The 23,702-nt window shown below is 35.7% G+C and overlaps 1 protein-coding gene across 4 annotated transcripts in view; it reads right to left on the reverse strand.

Moving 5' to 3' along the window:
• Nucleotides 1-22,787, reverse strand: part of LOC145690537 (transcriptional adapter 1-like) — a 36,872-nt gene extending 14,085 nt beyond the window's left edge. The window contains exons 1-4 of one of the 4 annotated variants that reach the window (XM_081765507.1): nucleotides 22,493-22,787; nucleotides 16,103-16,293; nucleotides 13,338-13,374; nucleotides 7,234-7,464 (exon numbers count right to left, since the gene is read on the reverse strand). In XM_081765507.1, the coding sequence (XP_081621633.1) occupies nucleotides 7,234-7,464; nucleotides 13,338-13,374; nucleotides 16,103-16,182 (348 nt within the window). In that variant the 5' untranslated portion in view covers nucleotides 16,183-16,293; nucleotides 22,493-22,787. Of the gene's footprint in view, nucleotides 1-7,233; nucleotides 7,465-13,337; nucleotides 13,375-16,102; nucleotides 16,294-22,386; nucleotides 22,405-22,492 lie in introns of those variants that run through there. The other 3 variants (XM_081765508.1, XM_081765510.1, XM_081765509.1) reach the window with 3 other exon arrangements.
• Between the last annotated feature and the right edge of the window lie 915 nt (nucleotides 22,788-23,702).

Raw genomic sequence — 23,702 nt, forward strand, 5'->3', positions numbered from 1 at the left:
ACAAGAATGAATGAAATGATGGAATGAAGACAGTAGAAGGAAACGGGAGAACCCCGTGAAAACCTTATTCACAGTGTTTGTCCACCACAAAGCCCATTTGACGCAAACTTGTATTTTTAAAGAACCGATCTTTAAGCATACTTTCATTTTATCGAGTCTTAAAAACATTTATCTTCATAATGAATGCGATAAAGCGAACAGGTAGCGAAAGTGACGAGTAACGTACTACATTAAGACAATCGTCAGACCTCAATATTTCAAACGGCTACTATATCTGCCGAATTAACGTGAACGTTGATGCACTTAAATATTCACCAATTGAGTTCAGAACAGGAAAAAGAATTTCTAGAATTAATTACATTTTAGACTACTAGGTGGCTTACTTAAAGGTAATACACACTTCCAGTTGTTTCTATTATTAGAGACATATGAGTAACGTCACAGCATCGAAGAGCTTATATAGTAAAATGCCAATTTTGCAAATTTGATTATGTTATAATTATGAGATGTAAATATCGTAATGCCATAGACTCCCTAAATTTGTTTCACGAGCCCCTAGGCGCTCTCCGACGACCAAATGGCACACTGGTGTAGAAAATTTCTAAACTTAAAATGTCTGTAATAGATGAGATATGTGAGGAAAAATACAGGGTGTTTCAAAACAACACCGACAACGTTTGGGAGGTGATTCCTGACACCAAGATAAGACAAAAAGCACAGACCAACCTGGGTGCACAAACGCCTCCTTTCGGAGTCACAAGCTGCTGAAAACATGAAAGAATGAATCCCACAGGCTCACAGCTACAAAACTATGGGATCTACCTCAGTCGGGTCAAGACTTCACTGAGGAACAAGTATGTGCCTCATCCAAATATCCAAGTTTTAGAATCATGTGGTACTTCCGCAACACTTTTTATAGAGGTACTTGGTGGCTATTTCAAATTTATGCCCTTAGCCAAACTCCCTCTACAAAAATTGTTGAGTATCTTACGTAGAGATGCAAGGGCTCGGAAAAAAACCCGGCTTTTTTGAAGAAAAAAAAGACTTTTCTTTCTGCTTCGCTTTTTTGCTTGGGAAATTTTGAGCTTTTTTCAAAATTCTGCTTTAAATTGATAAAGCAAACTTTGTTTCGTTTCTCTAACATAAAAAGTCATTTAATTGATGGTTGATGCCGATAATAATATAAAACCTCGAAAATAAACCATGAATTTCGAACAGATATTTCAAACAATTTTTCTTCAACATATTTACATTATGAATCCCAAAAGATTAACCAATGTATATAATAAGAATTTTTTAACCTCCTATATACAAAAGTAAGCATGGTTGGCAAGAACTATGGTTGTTTTTGAAAATGCCATAAAACCGTTTTTTGGGGGAAGTTTAAACCAGGTTTTTTGGGTTTAAACCAGGTTTTTTGATTTAGATATTTTGCTTTATGTACTTATATTACATATTCACAGAAATAAGTTTGTTTCGCCTTGGTACTATTAAGCAAAAACGGGGTTATGCTGGAAGAGGTCCCATAAGCTTAAAGAAGTCCGGTCAGTAAATTTCTTAAATTGAGAAACTTCCGCCCTAGCCAGTCGGAAAATCCCGTCATTACTTTAAATGTAAAACAATAACGGGAAAATCCTGTTATTGCTTTGCATGTAAAATTTAAAGGTCAACGTATCATAATCAGTACGCTAAAACTGAGGTATTAAATTACAAATTTAGTATGCAGATATCATTGAAAGTCCAATCCAAGCTAGTGGGAAGCTACTTAGGCAATCGATAAATTTTGTCAATTACTATCAATATATTTAAGCAACCTTGGCTTCGTTTCGTATGTTTAGGCTTAACATCCTTACGTAATACCGTGGTTATCAAAGAGAAGACTTTCGCTTAAAGTGACATCCGAACCGCTACTTGGTTTACGCATGAACGAAGGGTTGTGGTTCGACCGAGAATTGAACATGGGACACCTTGATTAAAAGGTGAAAAGCATAGGTTTGATATGTCGAAACGTCACCATGAAGTTCACACGATTCGCATTTTTCGTTCTTTTTTTTTTTTTGGTTTAAACCAATTAAAAAAAAAAAACAGCTGGTGTAAACCAGCCAATCCTAAAAGTAAGCACTTCTTTAAGAAAAATACACAAATAACTAGCAAAATTGTATGTAGTATTTTTACTTTAAAATATTCCATACCCTCTTTTTGAAACAAAATAAAATTAAAATAAAACATACGAGAAATACTTAGATTTATGATACACTTACAGGCTGCACATCTAGAGCTTTGGGTTCTGTATATTCTTGACATTCTACAGTTAAGTTTTATATAACCACCATCACGGTTTACCCAATTCTCAAGTTTTCTGAATTTTTAACAAGAGGGATTCAACATATCATTACGGACCCTACCCCACCCCCCAAAAAAGGACTACGGAATATATTTAAGTTAAGCTAAATACAACTGCACAACAAACATGACTGCGTGGTTAGTTTTTGCGCTTCTATCGGGAAGTCCGGGATTCAACCCAGCATTCGACCATTCTGACAAAGTATTTCTTCATTCCATCTGTGAATGTAGAAATAGTGAGTGTACTGTGAGTTGGTCGACTTCCTTTCTTATTGTTTTTAAATCGTTATTATTACTAATTACCAGCAGTGACGGTTTTGCGAAGGTTAGGGGGGGCGGTCTTTCGGGCTGAAGCCTGTTCCCCAAAGTTACGGAATGTCTAAAACAAACGAAATATCTATTAGTTATGCCTTTACTGATAAACTTTAAGCTCCCGTCAAATAAAAATTACCAATGTTTAGAAAAACTAAACATTAGTGAGAAAAAACCCTCCCAAAATACTTTTCTAAATCCGCCAGTATAAAATGATCTTCAAGGTTGTATCCGGAAGATTATTGCTAAACATATAAACGAAACGAAATATTAGTTATGCCTGTACTTATAAACTTCAAGCACCTCCCAAAGTGCTTTTCTAAATCCGCTGCTGATTATTTGTATAAATTGGTATTCAAGGTTGTATCCGGAAAATTATTGCTAAATCATTGCACAACTACAGTATAACAGAAATGTGGAAGTATGGTTTGACGAAAAAAAAAAATGAAATCTTTGAGTTTTACGTCCCACGGTTATGCCGGTTAGGCTAAAGGAGACGGTGATGATGAGTAATGAATGAAATGGTGGAATGAAAAAAGTGGGAGGAAACGGGGGAACCCCGAGAAAACCCAGCACACGGTGTTTGTCCACCACAAAGTTCACTTGGCGGGGGCTGGGATCGAACCCAAGACCCCATGCACCAGAGGTGAACGATCTACCACTGAGCCACCGCGGCCCCTATGGTTTGACGGATATATTGAAAAATGTACGCTTTGACGGATATATAGAAAAACGTAAGTTTAACTTTTGTTCTAGAAGCTAGAGTACTAAGCTCTTAGAAATGAAACACGGATGACAAACTAAAATTATCTAGAGAAGAAAAAAAAAGTCGATAACTCAAAAGTTAAAACAAAGTTAAATAGCTTCTAAAATTGCCCTCAAATACTACATTCTTCATGTTAGCTTTAATTTGTAAAACATGTGCTCCATTCATCTTAATGGCGAATTTCAGAGCGAAATATGGCATTTAGGTCATGGAATTCTTATCTAACTATAGAATATACTATAAGAAAGCTATTTAGATAGAAAAATCATGAAAATGAAAAAAGCCAAAATTTCCAAAATGCCGGCTTTTTATGTGAAAAAAACCATCGATTCAAAAAACCTGGCTTTTTTGCATCTCTAATCTTACGATTCTGGAACATATATTTTTGGATAGAGCACACACCAGTTCCTAAGTGAAGCCTCCACCGAACGACGGTAGGTAGTACAATGTGGGAGCTATGGACCTTTAAATTTCATTTTTTTTTTCATGCTTTCGGCAGCCCACAACTTCGAAAAGAAGCATCTGTGCACCCAAATTTGTCTACACTTTCCGTCCCATCCCGATGTCAGGAATCACCCCCCAAACGTTGGTGCTGTTTTGAAACACCCCGTTTATTAATCAAGTTACAAGCCGAAGCTGCACATTTGCAATTATCTTTCGGCACATGCGGACAGGATTTAAAAAAAAAATAAAGAACGTAACCTGTTTTTCTACGTATCATCCGAAGAGCTAAATACGTACGAACAGTTTTATGATTTAGAATGGTCAGTGGGTTGTTTTATTACTATGTAATAAATTCCTCCTTTCGGGCTTAATTGAAGACTGATTACAAAACTAATGCGAGATTTCTTATTGAAATGAAGAAGCTCATTACTCACTCTACGTAAAACTAGATATTCAGCCGCACACGTGGATTGAATCAGAAAATGCACTCTTTTTTACCTTTACTGGTCTCGCATCTTTTACACACAGAAAACACTGTTGTTCCCTTCGATAGAAGAAGAAGGAGATGATAGGTCTATTATGAAGTGGAAGATAATGATTAAAGAGGTCTGGAAGAACACTGAATACGGCTTAACATCTAAAATTGTAGATTATTTTCATCCTTGGATCAAAATCAGTACGTTGTAATTTCCTGCGTTAAGTCAACATTCGAGTCATAGTGTAGCATGAAGCACATCCAACACTTCTTTTGTAACCATTCCATTACGTAAATCATTAAACAAGAATGCCTTGAAGACACTTAGACGTTTGCAATTAGTTAAAAGAAATTACAATTGTATGCACAAAATCTACCTTGAATACATGGACTTCAAAATCAACAAAGAAAGTGTTGAAACGATCCAACCGATTATATCTGACCAGAACTACCCACATGTACACAGACCCACATGTTAAAAAAAGTTGCCTTTCTTCAAAAGAGCTCATAAAATTCTCTTAAACTGTACTAGGATTCAATATTCAGTGACAGCAGCTCGTGATGCACAGTTTCTTTCCAATCTCCCCAAACGCACAGCATAACCTTCCTGGGTTTCACTGTGAACTTTGCCACAGACTGTAATGCCCTCCTCGCTTTAACGACGATCTTTGTCGTACACTGTTGTTGTAAGTTATCCACTTTTCACCACTCGTGATTAACCGCTTCAGAAATGGCTCGAGTTCGTTAGGTTTCAGTAGAGATTTGCAAACAGAATTTTAATTGAGTAAATGTTTTCCAATCAACCAAACTTCGAGTTTCTTTTTTCAGTCAGCCTTTTCCAAATGGTTTGACTATTTGATGATAAATGCTTAGGACATTTACAATGTCATGACTACTTACATCCCAGTCGTGCTCAATTTTCCCAGAATCTTATCCACTTTCACTGTGATTCATCGCCCACTACGAGCAGAATCTTGGACATCAAAATTTCCAGAACTAAAGCTATTGAACCGTCTTTTAACTGCTGCTTTTGAAAACTTACCTTACCCATAAATAGCACAAATTTCTTCAGAGGCTTGCGGAGTATTTGCAACTATATCGAAATAAAATTGTGAATATTGTTGTAGCGAAAGAGTTTTGCAAAAAGTACACTCATTATGTCTGATTATAAGAATTCGAACACTTTTTGCACATCTACTAGCTGTAACTGCCAGTTGTCAAATGATGTTCGGCTTGACCCAGTGCAACTTATATACCCTAAAATTTGGGAAACTAACGACACCTCGTGCCCATGAGGCTTAATACTTTTTAGTATTTGACATTAATATCTAATTTTCTTGAATCTCATTCTAGTTTCTTACTACTTGACCTAAAATAGACCTATTATATTAACATGTGTCATATATTATCTTGTTCATACTTTACAAACTTTCAGCAAAAAGCTTTGCACTAAATATGTCCTAGACAGTTTATTATTTTCAGTTTTGTACTAGTACCTGATATGTAACACGCGTCAACTTTTCAGTTAAGTCAAGCTTTAAAAATATTGTCAGTTGTTCATAGCTATAAGCGGTAAAATCGTATATGGCTTAAAACGTAAGTGCGTAATAGACCTCTTTGTATTACGTACTCTAGCTCTAGTTTTCGAAACTGAACTTCAACTACAGAGTTCCGTACTGGCCATGCATACTGTAATTTACTAAACCCTTGTACGATGAAATATACGCGTCAGTATTATTATTATTATTTTGTATTGAGTTAATAAAAAGATTGAGAGTTTCATGGTATCTCTTGTTATATTTACATGTTTATCAAACAATAACTTTTCGTCAAATGTTACTCCTATGTATTTTATACTTCTAACTTCTTCTAAGATTTTTCCCGTTTATACATATCTGATCAACACGTAATTTGTTTTCACGTAATAATAATATCATTTTCTTGCATAACTAAAGTCAATGCAACACGGGATATATATGTTATTCAACGTTTCGAGTAAATATTAACTTTTTTAAAAAAAATTATTTTTAATGTATCACACTTGGACTTTCTGTCAAATTGTTTTAGCTATCCAAAGTACCATTTTATCATTTTCTATAGGTCTGTTCAAAAAATTATGTTCACCTCTCATTAAAAGTTCTATAAAAGGAACTAAATCAAACAAATTTTATTTTATTTTTTTAACATTCATGCGTTTAAAATGTACTAATTTCTCAATCTGACAATGTCAGAATAAATAATAAATTTGTAAGAGTTTACAGCTTTAAATACTTCTAAGTTCTATTCTACAACTCACCTCGTTCCTTTCTTAATCATTTTTTAAACAGTTTAACTGTAGCTTCTAATCTTTCCTTAGTGCCTCATCCAAAATAACAAAATCTAGAAATATATAAGGTTTTATAATTGGAGCTTAACGTAAGACTTCGGGTTTTTTCTCTCTCTTTCTAATTGTAGCATTGTTTTCCAGTGCAAATATAGCAATATGAATAGACAATCGTTTAGCACTCATTCTACCAACTAATCTGTGGACATAATGAACAAGTGGAAATAAACTTTCCGAGTTGTCAAAAGTGTAAAGAAAGTTGTGAGTTATACCGATGTAGTTTCTCAATAATATACAATGAAATTGTGTACTTATAAAATACTATGGAATAAATTGGTCAAGTTTTTGGAAGTAATGTTGCTTAGTAAAGACTGATAAATCGATCACGAAATGCACTGCCTTATTTACGAAAATAATAATTTCAAATTATCGGTAACTTCGTTTTATAGCACTTTGTGGCTACCAGACACCTACACTGTGATATATCGTATTGCTGTTTTTCCGTAATTTTTATAAGTATAATGGCTGTTAATTTTAGTTTATACCATCTAACACTAAGTTTCTACTTACTTCGAATGGCCCTCTGTCGGAACGAGACTTTTTTTTGGACTTTCCTTTCTTTGTCTTGTCTTTGGAAGCAGATTCAGTTTTCTTTCCAACGTGTTCCTTGGTCTGTGGCACTTCCGTGGAGACCACACTTGAGCACTTTTTGAGTACTTCCAACAGGAACTCATTGTGAAGATGAATTTGGCTTTCGGTCAGCAGTTTTCTCGCTTCGATATCAAATTCCTCTTTAGTGCACTAAGGGGAATAAATATTCACAAATTTCATTAATTTGGTATATACACATACATGGAGCTATATTTTCACATGTTAGCTTCTAAACGAAAAGATCAAAATGTTTTAGCTCCAAAGTATTTTGACTACTCAATAGCTACCAACTACATTTTGATTAATACACAAATTACAATAAGCCGGCAAAGTACTTCAACAACCTACCTAGTACTTCTGGCAATGAGTAACTTTTATTCAACCAGCATAAACTGTACAGTGGTTTTCCTTATGCGTATTAACCGGCTAAGAGCTTCATTCATGTTTCCTCATATTTTAATTACACATTAAAGAGAAGGAGCGTTGGCAGTTATGTATTTTTGGCATAAATATGATGCGCCTATGGAATTAAAGATGACATTAAAGAACATTATGAACTAGAACGTGTTTTCACCAGTTTTGAAGTAGAACGTAAAAATAACTTTTGTGGTTTCAGCGTAAAGATTCAGAAGTACTGACCAATAATTGGTATAGAAAGCTTACAGAAATTAGCAAAGAGAATGGAGTGAGGGTAGTAACATTTTACTATCGAAGAATCTAAGTCGAATCCTCGTACTTCGAACATAGAAGTATCCATAAACATACTTAGGAATATATATATATAAGTACATACATTACTTTGATAAATCAGTGGAGATACACAAATATTCTTCCATTTTAACTATTAAAGGAACTAAACTTATGACATCTGATTATAACTATTAAGCTCAGGAATGCGTCTAAATATTTACTAATGCCGAAATTTTCAATTGGAAGCTTCCCCTTTGTCCATGTTTTTATTTTTAAAATTAGTTTCTACTTATTTATTTTTAACGTAAATACACACTACTGTTTCAAACACATCTCATAATTAGGAGTGTTTCAAAACTATAGGGACAAACTTTGGGTGGTGATTCTACAGTGGAAACATGAGAAACGTTCCTGTCAACCCATGTCTGGCAATGAGTAGTTTAGGAGTAACAGACTTCTGAAATCCTCAGGAAATATACTACTGAGCTGAATGTTGCCAAAAGACGTCGAATGTAAATTTATAAGCTGCTCTACACAAAAATCATGCAGTGGGAGTAGATGGGATTTCCTTACAAGGCAGAAAAGACACCCAGCATTTCTAGCAAGTAAACGTGGGCGAAAATGAGCACATATGCGACCACTAATTAATGTTTCTTACTCCATGAGCAATTGGCCGCCACACACTAGGCCCTCGCTCCTGGGCGGTTTGTAATCGTACTTGGAGCGGAAAGGCGACGTGAGCCGCCAAATCGGTAGAATAACTTCACCTACTGGCGGATCGATGAGGGTTACGGTGGTATACCCAACAGCATGAAATGATAAGAACATTCATCGGACGAATGTATGAGACATCATCAACCCGCAAACGAAAAATAGTTTGTTCCCAATCAATCTTGTTGCTAATAATAGTTTGTTGCATTAACATAATCATTTATGTATTTAAAGCAGCACTAAAATCACCTATTAACTTGGAAAAAATATTTAACTAATTATTCCAGTTATTACTTAGACCAGTGATTCTCAATCCTTTCAAGCCTACCGCTCCCTTAGGTAAATGCGATTGTCCTGATCGCCCCCTTCATCTTAACCCAATCCCACCCATGTACAAGACCGAAGGTAAAATGAGAACACACACATATATTATGATGATGATGATAAATTTACCTGCGTATCTTGGCCACGAAAAATACAGTTTTGTTACTTTTCTTAGCTCTTTCGAATTCCCATATAAGAGGCAGATGTTCTGTATTTGTGACTGGACACAAAGAAGGATAGATTCGCACGATTTGTTCTTGGAGGTCAATGGCCAGAACACTACCCTCATAAAAGGGTGGTGAAGGAAGATGAGAAATAAGAAAAAGCACGTACAGGAATTCAGGAAATGGTTGTACGTATTTGTTTATCCTGTCTGTTTTGGTAAAACCATTAGCTATATCGGCTCCTTTCATCAGTGGAAAGCTTTAGTAATTTCGGAAAATTCTCAAGGTTAAAGATCAATTGTCATTTATTGGCACCTGACTGCATGTCAAAAGGTAGCAGGGGTTTTGAGATATGAATTCCCTCGAGATTTTCTCAAAACATCTTTTACTCCGAGGGAAACACTTCTAGCTCATTAACAAGAGGTAGTTAACTACAATATTAGAATGTGCATATCAACCAAAAAGAATAAAGCAAATATGTCTAGAATGAACCACCATTTAGTAACAACTGAAAAGAAGTCATATAAATTGCATATGAATTTCTCAATTTATAACTTAGCCTTTCTTGTTTTCAATCTGAATAACTCAGTGTGCTATAATATCAATTTCAATAAACTGCATACATACACTTCTATTTCATGGTTGTTTGTGTTATTGTGTTTTCCATCCGAATAATCCAATGTACCAGACTAGTTTTCAGGAAGAGGAAGGTATGTAAACATACTATCAAGAGCGCCGATCCTGGGGGGACCGAAGGGATCCGGTACAATGGAACCCCTTCCCCCCCAAAGCTCATGTGGCCCCTATTTTATTTATGAGTATACAATATTTGGTATAATTTGAGTGCAATTTGTCTTAAAATCTTCATATATATACCTTCTACATCTGATTGGGCCCCCCAAATTTAGAGAGAAATCGGCGCTCTTGCATACTATAGTAATATTTTCTAGTACTGTATATTTTTATGATTACTCTATATACATTATTTATAAGTAGCTGTCGTGCCACTGCTTATTAAAATTTTACAATCAAGTAATACTAGAAATCCTATTCTAAACATACACAGATCACACTTATTTTCTGTAAGTTGGCCACTTTTCGATGGAACCGATGGTGGCCAACATAGACAGGTTTCACTGTATATATATATATATATATATATATATATATATATATATATATATATATATATATATATATATAGAGAGAGAGAGAGAGAGAGAGAGAGAGAGAGAGAGAGAGAGAGAAATTGAAAAGATACTGTATTTCTTTCTATAATTTGTCTTATATTCAATTTCTCCCTTACATTTCCTTTATGTCTTCCATCAAACACCCTCTTAATAGTCTATCACCCCTCAATCGCCTCTTTTTGTTTCAGCGGCTTTGGAAACAAGAACGCCACTAACTTAGACAATCAAGCCCTTTAGGCATTTATTCGATGACATGTCAATGTAAACACACTTACATAAGCATGACAACAAGAATATAGGAACAAGAATATAAAAGCACCTGAGAGATTCAAAAGAATAAGATCTACTAATGCGAAGTTTATCAAACCAAAACTTGAATAACATGTAATGGAAACTAAACATTCCATCACAAGGCGTCTTCACGAACTGAAAGAATTATGTACGAATCATATTTTGTTAAACCCAGAATAAAACTAGGATGTAAGCATGCTAGATAAACTTTGGGATGACATAATTTAATATGATAAACCACGGAATCATTGCCCAGAAAATAAAAATGTTACGCATAAACATATTCCGAGTTTCTCTCTCAACCATGAATTGGAAACAGTTGCACTCGGGACGTGGCAACATTGCAACAGATAGATGCGGAAAATACTGAGAGTTTTGTGCTCAAGACCATTTTAATTTTAACCTATTTTCATTATTTGCGTTAAATATTATAAAAATGATAGTGAAATAGGAATTTTAGGAAATACAACATCAAGGTAAAGGAAAAAATGTAACTAAGTGTAATCTCTATTTTTCTTGAATTTTCAACACTCGCAAAAGGTAACAGGAAAGTGTTACCGGAAATTCAGATAAACAAATTACAGGCGTACTCGGGTAAATATTTTATTTTACTTATTAATATACATCATTGTACATGTCTTATTGTCACTCTCGTATAAACAACCAGATCATGTACACTTTGAACAAGTACATTGCCAATAGTATCTTGTTTAATATTACTTTTCTTGAGGGAAATTGTAAGAGAAGAGCATTTATTAGAATTTAACTTCAAATGCCATTTCAGACAAAGAAGCAACTCATGAGAGATCATTTTGAAGAATCTTGTTGTGTACAGATATATCCAGAATCCAGAAATTTGGATTAACTGAATTAATGACCCATGTGTAGGGTACTTGTTGATACAATTTGAAAAACAGAATCCAAATTTCAAGTTTCGACAGGTACTTAAAATTACAATCAAATATAATATAGATTTGTTTATGTCCCTCATTTCAAGTTTGCCTGAGAAATCAATACAAGGACACTATATATTATGCGAATTCAACAGAACTCATCTAATCTGGATCATATTTGGCATGATGGTAGACCTTCGGTTCCTACGGTACATGTAGAATAAAAACCAAATGAAAGACGATTTTTTAACGACTATGGCTAAGTTTTACTAATATAATTATCAATCCTGTATTTCATTCCACTCACTTTGCTCTCGTCTTTATGTCCTAATTCAATATTCTCATTCTCTCACTTCTTGTGAGTACTTGCAATATACGATCTGGAATCTTAATGAAATTCTGCTCCTGCTAGTTTCACATTATTGACCTTACAAGACAGGGTACCCCGGTGTAACGCTCCGATTTTGATAAGATTGCACAGACATAGAGAACATCGAAAAAGGAGCGATACGTACTTTTTTATATCGGTAACAAGCGCATTGAAACAGTCAAATAGGGGCATAAAAATGGCGTCAAAATGAAATTATGTGGAATATAGCGACAACGAGAAGAGATATCGGGAAAGGTTAAACGTACGAAATACTACCCATAATCGACGCAAGGCAATGAGGTAGAGCACACCCATGCGAAGAAAGCAGAACATCCGGAAATGAACCAATCATGTGTACAACATTGTCACAATGTGTTACGGAAATGAGCGAAAAGGGTGATAAGGAGCAGGGAGAAAGAAGAAACGAAAACAGAAAATACGTGTTTTTGTTTTTGGTGCATACGTCGCTCGTATGTGAAAGAGAGGCAGATTCATCTAAATGCACGAAGATGGGAGAACACCCAGAAAGGATGCAAACGCCGTTCGTATAGACAGCCAGCGAGAATACTGCGCAGTGAGTTGCATATACGCGTAATGGAAACAACGATAAGATGGATGTTGGAAACGAAAATGTGTGGATTCACTAGTAACACAAAAACAAAAATGTTAGTAATACTGTTATGTTGTACGTGTATTTTCGTAGTGATGTAATGTTGGTACTCATGCGTGATACTGATATTACTGTTGCTGTTTATCTTACGTATGTGGATCCTGCTATTACATTCTACTGTGCTGTGCATGTTTGTTTCCATTACGCGATATATGCAACTCACTAAGCAGTATTGTCTCGCTGGCTGCCTATACAAACGGCGTATGCATCCTACCTGTTCTCTCATCTTCATCCATTGAGATGAATCTGTCTCTCTTTCCCATACGAGCGACGTATGCACCCAAAGCAAAAACACGTATTTTCTGTTTCCGTTTCTTCTTGCTCTTTACCCCCTTTTCGCTCATTTCCGTAACACATTGTGACAATATTGTACACATGATTGGTACATTTCCGAATGTTCTGCTTTCTTCGCATGGGTGTGCTCTACCTCATTGCGTTGCGTCGACTATGGGTAGTATTTCGTAAATTTAACCTTTCCCGATATCTCTTCTCGTTGTCGCTATATTTCACACAATCTCATTTTGACCCCATTTTTATGCCCCTATTTGACCCTTTCAATGTGCTTGTTGGCCGATATAAAAAAAATACGTGTCGCTTCTTTTTTGATGTTCTCTATGTCTGTGCAATCTTATCAAAATCGGAGTGTTACACCGGGGTACCCTGCCTTGTTAGATTCTTGTTTTATATTTAAAATACTTCACTATACCTCTAAACGCTTACCTTTGCTTGAAACCAGAACTTCATATGGGAAAAGTACCTGAAATAAAAAAAAAAAAAGACAGATATGTATTATTTTCTAAGAAATATATATACAAATAACGAATCTAAAGAAAATTATTGCCTATTAGTCTTAAAATGAAATTATTGCCACTTCATATTTCAACTGCATATAATTCCACCTGATTTATACACAGTTATGATCAGCTATTTCGTATTATACAAGTATGCATAATTCCTTTTCACTTCAGCAATTTAAGAGGTGGTTAAAACTTGCAAGGTTAACTTATCCTCTGATTTCTTTTCTTATAACCAATAAAATTGAGTTATTCTTCTTATCTTAAAACTCCACACATTGATGGTCACAGTCGTTCTCTAAATATTATGTGAAAATTAAAAACAATAAGGAACTTGTGCAGTTCTGGACAAAAAAACCGAGACTGTCTTCCATACTCTAAGTCGAAAAAGTTAAACTCGAGTTTTACGACCATCGAATCTTCTTACAAGTAAATCTATCTTCTCTTCATTCTGTTACAGAGCAACATGAGTGCACTCTAATAGAAATAGACCCTCTGAACATTGCCTTCAAGGGAATATTCAAGTGACGGATAAAACTATCACAAAATGTGACAAAAAAAAAAAAAAAAAAAAAAAAATCAGAAACTAGCTGACCACGATACCAGATATACTCTTTGAAACTAAAAAAAGATTGTCCAAAATCGGTATATATCTATCGAAGTTATGCGTGACGATGAACACAATGAAACTGGTTAATTACGATATTAACACTATCATCCGTTGAGGAGTTTCATGGTTTAGCTCCGATGACTATAACCAGATTCTAATGAAATTTATATGAAACTATCGCGAGAGCATATTTTTTTAAACGAAAAGTAAGTCGACACAATTGGTGCACTTATGTCGAAATTATGCGTAATCATACACTTAATTATGGTATGAACGTTGTCAATCATTGAGAAGTTCCATGGTCTAGCTCTGAAGACTGTGGTTAGATCCTCACGAAATTTATGTTGAACCATCAGAAAAGAGACGCACAATATATACATAAACGGCCAAATAAAGAACCTTGGAAAAAAATAGTAGTAGGGTAACGGCAGTAAATAACGAACGCCCCCTAAATATCGAACACCTCGGTCTTTTCGTTAAGGAATAAGAGTACCAAAAACGTTATGTACTATCTGAAATTTGTGAACACACCCTTCGGAACCTTGCATTATAAAAATCAATAGGTCGATACGTTTCGATATTAGCTAACGCGAGAAAGTTTCCATATCTGGGGTTTTGTTGGGAGATTGGAGTAATCGCTATATTTTTTGTAAGGTGCAGCACCGCACTAATGATCCTTTCTCCCATGTGTGATGGTGTCATTATAAGGTATCCTTTTAATAATACGAGGTGTTAATATCAATATATGTATATTTATTTGTTATAATGTTACTTTTCAGCAATCATCTTATTTGAAGGAAAAAGAAAATAGTGTTCGATATTCGAGACCCATTTCGTAATATCGAAATGCCGTTCGATAAAAGAGGTTCCTTTAAGAAAAATTGTTCTTTTGTATCGAACATTATTGTAATTGGAAGGGCTATTAGTGATTTAAATAATAATTTAACTACGATGTTAATTTCTTTTGCACTGAATACCGAGTTGTACACTGAATTGTAAGCCATCCACCTTGTATCTGATAGTTCATGGGTTCAAACCATTATAAAAATATTTAGATTTACCATTTTTAGTAATGTTTCATCAAAGAGAGCCTATCTAATCGAGGTCTTACGTCGTGCTGATCGCATTATTTCACACTTCTGACCCGGGCGCTTCTCCTCAATGTATAGACTAGTAATCCAGTTGAAGTTAATCATAAATAATTGTTTACATTTTTGTTGAGTATCCTTAACTACTGCTCAGAATTTGACAATGGGCAAAATTAAGAATCCCAACAAGGAAGGTGTCCCCAAAATCACAATCAAACCTGTCATTAAATGAAACCATTCCAGTATTCGTTATCTGCCTTGACAAGCTGTTCAGCAGGTGAGGTCCGGTATGATGTTCCAAAGGCAGGAATCGAGAGCCTTTCAGGTTCCTATAACAACTTTAAAATTATCTGGGAGTCAGAAGATTGAGATTGGTCTTGAAGCCGTTCCTGAGCCCACAACAAGAAGAGGGAATTTCCGAATGGGTAATGAATATGGCAAAGAAAGGATTTCCGTTTAAGAAAAGTAATTTACTGGACACTGTTCAGGAAATTGTATAGTCTTTAGGAAGAAGCACATCGTTCAAGCATGGAAGACCAGTGAAAATTTGGTTAAGGTGTTTTATGGGACGATATCCTTGTCTGTCTCGGAGGAAGACTGAAACTATAAGCAAGGGCAGGGCTGCGGTTTTGGAAGAGAGAATACACGTCTGGTTTGCTGAACTTTAGAGCTATCTTGAATTTGATGAATTAAGTGCAATTATAAAAGACCCAACAAGGATCCTCAACGCAGACGAAACAAACTTTCTGTTCCACATGGTTTCAGGAAAGTACCTTGGTGTAAGAGGAGAACATCTTTAAATTACAGTAACATCTATAGAAAAAAGGGCGTAACAGTACTTGGCAATTTCTGTGCTGATGGGCGTTGCGCCCAAACCATGATCATCTACAGCAACATACGATTTATGAAATTATGAAAAATAATGTGCCTGAGCTATAGATCTACGAGAAAACAGAAAGTGGCTGAATGAAGACTACAACATTTTTGACTTACCTCCAACAGTTTAGTCCGTGGCTAGAGACTTGAAAATCACACTTACTGTTATTCTCTTTCTTGATGGGCACAGGAATCATGTATCACTTCAAGTCAGTGGATATTGTCAGTATTATCGAATACTGGTGTATTGTCTTTTCCCCAATGCCACTCATCTTCTGCAACCAGCAAACGTAGGCGTATTTTCACCCCTGAAACGAGCATTGAAGAATGCTCTTTAGGAAGAGAAAATTAAATCTCTCGGAGCACGGATAACGAAGATAAATTTTGCACCCCAATTGAAGAAAGTTTGGGATGATGCCGTCAAACCAGAAATTGTGAAAAGCACATTTCGTAAGTGTGGTCTTTATCCATTGAGTCCTGCTGCTGTGGACTATAGAAAGTGTGTTGCCGATATTCTGTAGACCCCAGTGGGAAAACCACAGCACGAGAGTGAGTATAGTACCTCTTCACCTTCTCAACAACTGTTTCCTATTCCTCATCAGAAACTGAAGTTTGTGCTTGATGATCTGGAAGAAGTCATGCTTCCTCGTGTTCTTAATATGTTCTGTGACAAACTAAGACGTGACGAAGAGGAACAGAGTGATGGTGATTCAGATTTGGATGCATATTGGAAAAGTGTTAAAACCTGGTACAGTGTGACACATGAAACTAAATTGGCTGATAAAAACTAAACAACAAATAATTCAAGCTCAGAAGAAGAAAACGATCCTGAATTCACATGGAATAATGAACGCTTAAATGTGTACGCATCTTCACTCAAGAAGGATCTTCTAGGTGGCGTCATTTCGAAAATTGGAGTAAAAATTCACAGCTCAAAATTATTGCATCAAGATGAGATTGCTTCGGAATTATTATGCTTGCCTTCCTCAAGTAGTAGTGATGATTTTTCAGAGAGTTTCTCAAACTTCCTAAAGCCACGGAGAAACCCCATCAATTTAGGCTGAAGAAAATGTATGCACTATCTTCCGAGGAATACCAGTAAGAACTGAAGAAGAAGAAAGGCAACAAAAAAGATTAACGTAAGATGCTCCTTTCTGTGCTGAAGAGTGACAATATGAAACACATTTTGTAGCTTAGAACATTTTAATATTTATTTCCCTTTGCGCCTGCTATCTTAGTTTATATTTTAGAATTATTGCAATGTGTTTACAATGAAACTATATTCATATTTTCGTTAAAATGAACTTGTTTAAAAATAAAATATTCTGTTTCTATATTTAAACCCCGCTCTTCAATATATAAAACATCCTGTTCGATAATTAAAACCTCATTGATCGATATATAGCTCAACCCGTTCGGTACATGAAGTAATACAACTTTGCTATTTAAATGTTCTTTAAATTTCAACATTATTATTTATAATTGTCATAATGGGCTGGTTTCAAAAAATAAATAACACCTTTACAGTTTTATCGCTTAAACAGTGCCCTGTCCCTCACTGATAGGAAATAATGATTAAATATTCATAGGAATGTCCTTAAGTGTTCGATATATAGTGCCATAACCCTACCCCAGCTCAGAAGGTCAGAAACCACCACACTGTCTACATTAAGGTATTCAAAATGTTGTAGCTCAAACTGACTTCAGAGTTAAGAATCTAATCATAGATCATGGCACACCACATCTAATGCATCTGTAACCTATCATTGCGTTGATCTCTACATCCCAAATAACCTTATTACTTCAAATTTGCCTTCATTATTGAGAACGACTACTTTGTTTCCGTGACATTAAAAAACTTTTCATTAATTTGCCTGACAAAAAATCAAGTTCCCTCACATTCGCTCATTTTCCAGGTCTGTAGTAACCCTGAATTATGACCTTTAGCCTAAGGAGACGCATTTTTAAGATGTGAATGACAGATCAGTGGAATGAGAATGTGGAGAAATTGGCAGTACCCCCAGAAAACTCACGGGCGCAATGTTGTCCGCCACTAACTCAACTGGTTGGGGATCAAATCAGGACCCCACTACCACTGAGCTACTATGAGCCCGCTATGAACTTGGGAATTTGAAATCATCTTGATGAAATTGTGCGTACGCTGTCTTGAAATAGAAGTTCAAATTAGTCTGGCTTCTAACTTGAAAGTCAGGATAACAAACAAATCAAAAATAAGAGATTCGTCATTTTAAAGCCTTCTTCACATCAGTGTTTACATGTCTAGTTCTAATACAAATTACAGATTTACTTCCAGATTGCCATTATTTGACATTACTTAATGTTACAACCTAATAGAAAATATAATACAATGTTTTTAGATGCTTTGCTGAAAAAATGACTGTTTAAGGTTCGGAGTATTAGCTTAAAAAAAAAGAAAAAAGAAATGAAAAGAAAAAAAGAAAGAAACTCGCCGTATCCACGGCAAAATGTAAAAAACGCATATCGTTGCTTCAAATTTTAATTTACTTTATGCATATTTTAACAGGTAATTTACCGTGCCGTAGCAGCATTCAAGTTACCAGTGAAACTATTAACAATACACACAACACAGATGGATAGTCATCGAAGTGTTGTTGGGATTTTTCCTAGTTCAAAATCCCGAAGTGTGTGTGTGTTTTTCTTTTCTTTTGAGGAGGGGACTAAAACCCAGAATTAAAAAAAAAAAAAAAAAAAATCCATCTCCAAAATTATACTTCAAAACTTGGAGTGAAATCTATATATTATAAAACTGAAAGTGACTTTTAATCTCTTGAACCGCCCAACAGATCTCGATCACATTTTCAACGTAGATGCGGTTCTGGCCTGGGAGTTTTTTTTAGCTATTTACTTTGACCGTAGAACTTAGGGGAAGGGGAGAGGGGACAGAAAAAATCAAATAAAACTTCACCCGACCGATCTTGATCAAATTTTCAATGTAGGTGAGATTTGGGACTGGAATGATTTTATCATTTGACTTTGACGGAGCAACGTCGGGGAGGGGGTGGAAGGGGAAATCTACAAAAATCAATAAATATAAAAATAAAAGTGACTATGTTTGTGAATTAATAACTCTTGAACCACCCGACCGATCTCGGTCAAACTTTCAGCATAGATAAGGTTCGGGCTGTAGGTACTTCTCCAATAGTTGTAAAAAATTCTGATTTTTAAAAGGTGAGTTTTTGAGAAAATGGCGCCCAAACATGGCGTCTTAATGAAATTTTCAGCTTTTCATCAAGCTATAACGTAGCATGTAATAATCAGAAACTTAGTCTTTTATATTTACAAGAGACCTTATGGAGTAGATTTAGATGCTAGAAGTAGATGGTTGATATTGCTCGTGAGGACAGAAAAAAATGTTTTAGCAAAAATTTCACCAAAGTTGGCAAGATTGCGAGAGAATTGCGCGATTCCTACTGGACCAATAGACGAATTTTGGCCCTCCACCGAAACATACAACTTTATACTCTTCCTGCGATTGCGATTATGTTACTAAGTACACTCGTTTCTCTACAATAAAATTTTTAATTTGACATGTTTTTCATTTCTTCGAGCAATCCGAGAAGAGGGCATCCATTTTGGAAGGCTGTATATCGAAGAATTTTTTTTTCGGAAAAAAAAAAACGGGTTTAATAATTTTGTATGTGTTTTTTATTTTAAAAAATAAACTAAATCTGAGACAATCGTGTGGACCACCCTGGACGATTTGAAATGGAATCACTCTGTTCTATATTTTCGATACCTAAACTTGTACTCTTGCAGTAATTGCACAGAATGTTCTGAAGGAACAACAGGATTTTTCAGTCAGGACGGCTGGCTCAGAGATTTGAATCCTGAGTGTAATAGGGGATTTTAATCCTATTCTATACTATATAGAATTATCGAACTCTTTGTTACTCTACAAACTGTGTATTTTCATCTTTCCTCAAATCGAAATATAAGCGAGTGTCAATGGTGCAAAATACGTCCCACCAAAAGCGGATGGGAATTCACAGATTCCCGTGTGCGACATTTTTTTTCTTTTTTGTTGCAAAATAAGACCACCAAAAGCGGATAGGTCTTCACAGACTCCCTTGTGCGATGTTTTTTCTTTTATTATTCTTAAATTTAGTTCAATATCTCACGATTACGCATCGAGGCTATGGGAGACGGTGATAATGAGATGGATGAAAATGGGAGAATCCCGAGAAAATCCATACACAATGTTTGTCCACCACAAAGACCACCTAGAGGGAACTGGGATCAAATCAGGAACCCGGCCCAGAGGTACGCAAACCAGTTCCGTAAGGGAATTCCATAGTTTTAAGTGTACAATAGAACATGAATGCTTAACTGGTATTTGAAGTTGGAACTGGCTTTCATATATATGTACAAAATTTAACTTAACCCAAATTTTGCCAAGTAACATACAACTTTACCAAATAAGGTACACTAGACTGTTTATTTATATTAAAAAAAAAAAAAAAAAAAAAAAAAAACGGTTTTCACAATCAGGTAAACCTTAAATATGAATCAGGTATCAAACTTTCCGCTTCAAAATTACAGTATACATGCGAGACTTATTATCGTAAACTTTTCAACCCTATCTGTAAAAACCTGCAGGGAAATTGAGTCAGACCTAAGCGAATTTCTAAGGATCTGGTGACATATTTTGGATTTAGTCTCTGGAAGCCAGTCTCAGTTTTTGTGACTAGAAGTGTACTAACATATTCAGTAAGGGACGTAAAAATGAAATCTTTAAGTTTTACGTCCCACGATTATGCCGGCTAGGCTAAAGGAGACGATGATGATGAGAAATGGAGGAAAGGTGGAATGAAGAAAGTGGAAGGAAACGAAAGAATCCCGAGAAAACTCACGCACACGGTATTTGTCCACCATAAAGTTTACTGGCGTGAGCTGGGATCGAACCAACTTGTGGCCACCAAAAACCACGAATGCTATCTAACCGAGTAACGTCAGGAGCGCAGCGAGGGTGTCCGTCTGCATGGCGCAGGCGCTTAAGCAGCAGTGGATAGGCCTATAAGCATAAAATGGGATAGTGGTAAAACACTTTATATGGCATAAAATACATGGCTTCTGTGTTTCACAGCTTTGGGGAATAGGATGGCATTTAGGATCTCTCTCTTGTTTCATGGCTCCAGAACCGAGTATCTTCTTTTTGTCTAAATTGTGATAAAGATAGAATAAAACGAGCCCTGCGGCGCTTTTAACCCCGTTCGCACGTTGAGCTATATTTTGTGAAGAAACACTGGGGATCTTATATGTGCAAGATTTTGGTAGAAACTGAAAGATATCCGGGGATATACTAAATGTCATTAATTTTCACAATGTAGGAATTACAAAGGCTATTCTAGCCCTAAGGTTAGAATGATTGAGTGCATAATAAAGACGGCTGTGTAACAATTTCCACCGGTGGAACATTTCTAAACGATGTAGGAAAATATATTCTATGTTTACAAGTATAGAGTTACAGTGTGAAACCAATACAACTATTCTAACCAATGTGATCTTTTTCTTGTTTTACACTATCCTCGTTAATGCGAATACCTCCGTCACTGATGCGAGGTTAAGTACTGTATCACCGGATCAATTTTAGGAAATTTATCGGGTGAATTGTAGATTCTGCTTTTTGAGAAAGATTAAGTGAAAGTCAGGTAAGGGAATAGTTGAAGTTAAGAAAATGGTTGGTATATTTTAGTTTCTCCCTCAACCTTGCACATACAAGATCTCAAGTGTTATTTACTTCACAAAATATGGCTCAGCGAGCGAAGATGGTTAGAAGCCCCACAGGACCCGTTGTTTTCTATCTTTATCACAATATAGACAAAACCAAGGTGCTCTGTTCTGGAGCCATGAAACGAGTTGAGGAAGATTCTAAATGCCATCTGTGAAAAATTCCTCAAGCACTGCAATTTAATATCACAGAATCCTCTTTCACATACACTAATGCATTTTAACCGTAAACTTCTCGTTTTTATGACGGACTATTCTTAATCAGACCTAACCCGTAGTTCAGTCTCTAGGCTATTCATAGATCATTATTATCATGTTGAAAGTTGCAGGAGGTTAGCGAAATAAACTTTCTTATTTTTATTTGGTAAGGTTCTAGAACACAGGTCCCCCTTTCCATTTATCTGTAATAAAGACAAAACAACAACGTGCCCTGCGGGGCTCTAACCCGCCTTCACTCGCTAACGCTCGCTTAGCAATACTACAGTATGTGAATTGAATATTAACCTTTGGTACAGAAAGGAACCAACCTAGCTACTAATCTATATGGGGGACCTGTGTTCTAAAACCTCCCCTTTTTATTCTAAATGAACATTCAATTAATCACTAAGATTTAAACTGACGTCTGCTATTACCGCCAGCGGAATATTCAAGAGTAAATCACTTCCGAAGTTGCTACCACCATACTATGTAACCCGCTACCTTCAACGACTGCAATTGCCTTAAAATACTCGAACTTACTGCTTTGAGTTTTCACCAAGAGTCTCGACAAGCTTCTTCCTGATTAAATTTAAATCCTTACTCTCCTCCATGTTCACACCGGCATTTAACTTTTTAAAAAATGGGAAGTAACATATTTCTCTATTCTTGTTTCACTTGTCACAATCAAAACCGATCATCAGCACATGCCTTTTACTTAAATGACATTCTAAATTACTATGACATTATACATTAATAAAATAATAAAGAATATTATAACGCCATTGATACTTCTCGTAGATAATTCTTTACGTAGGTCAGTGATGCCAACCTGAAACAATATGAAGTCCCATGTAGAGAGGCAAAAAAATCCAACTTTACGTGTGAATTTCCCATGTTATACTAATTAAAAGTATGGTATAATATTAAAAATTAAATTTTTCTGTTTTAGTCACTTTTTACAATATCTAAATGAATAAGCCGTAAATTTCGATCTTTTTGAAAAATCCTATACATGCTGCTTATTATCCCTTTCCAAGAAAATAAGGTCAAAAACTCCCAAGATATGGTATTTTCCCCACAGGTTGGCATCACTGATGGAGGTATCCCATTCATTGAAGGAACAAATTTCTGCTTCTTCTTCGTTTAAACAAATTTTTCTTATTCTTCGGGAGTGATAGGAAAAAATTACATTATAATACAATAGGACCGCGACTATGGAATCCAGTCGGCCATTCACTGAAATTGTCTCGTGCAAGAATTGATTATGAATATAAATTGTTTACAATTATTGAGCGTTAACTGCAAAAACGTTGGCACGGACGAACCGAATTGCCTAATTCCAATTAACGTGCAGTTTCTTATGGGTCCATAGTATAAGTGGTAGTAGTAGTAGTACGAACGAATTAGAAGCCCTGCAGGGTTTGTTGGGTTCTGTTGTCGACAAAAAATGGGCAAATTAAAAACCCCAAATGCTTTCCTACATTTTATAATCTGTGGATCCGCAATAATAAAAGTGTCTTGTGTATACCCCACAAAGCACAAAGGAGGATTTATGTAAGAAAGTCATCAAGGTCAGAGTCACAATCAGGAAGAGAAAATGTAAAAATTGGGAAAAGGCCGAAGTCGGGAGAAAAGTTCAAACAGTGAAAGAGGGCTGAGGTCCCAGACGGACAGGGCAAAAAGAAAAAAAGTGGGAAGTGTAGGATGTAAAAAGTGAAGAGTAGAAAAAGAAGGGAATATATGTACATGT

The sequence above is a fragment of the Thermobia domestica genome, chromosome 7 (genome assembly GCF_964235325.1).
Source record: "Thermobia domestica chromosome 7, izTheDome1.hap1.1, whole genome shotgun sequence".
Classification (NCBI taxonomy): Eukaryota; Metazoa; Arthropoda; class Insecta; order Zygentoma; family Lepismatidae; genus Thermobia; species Thermobia domestica.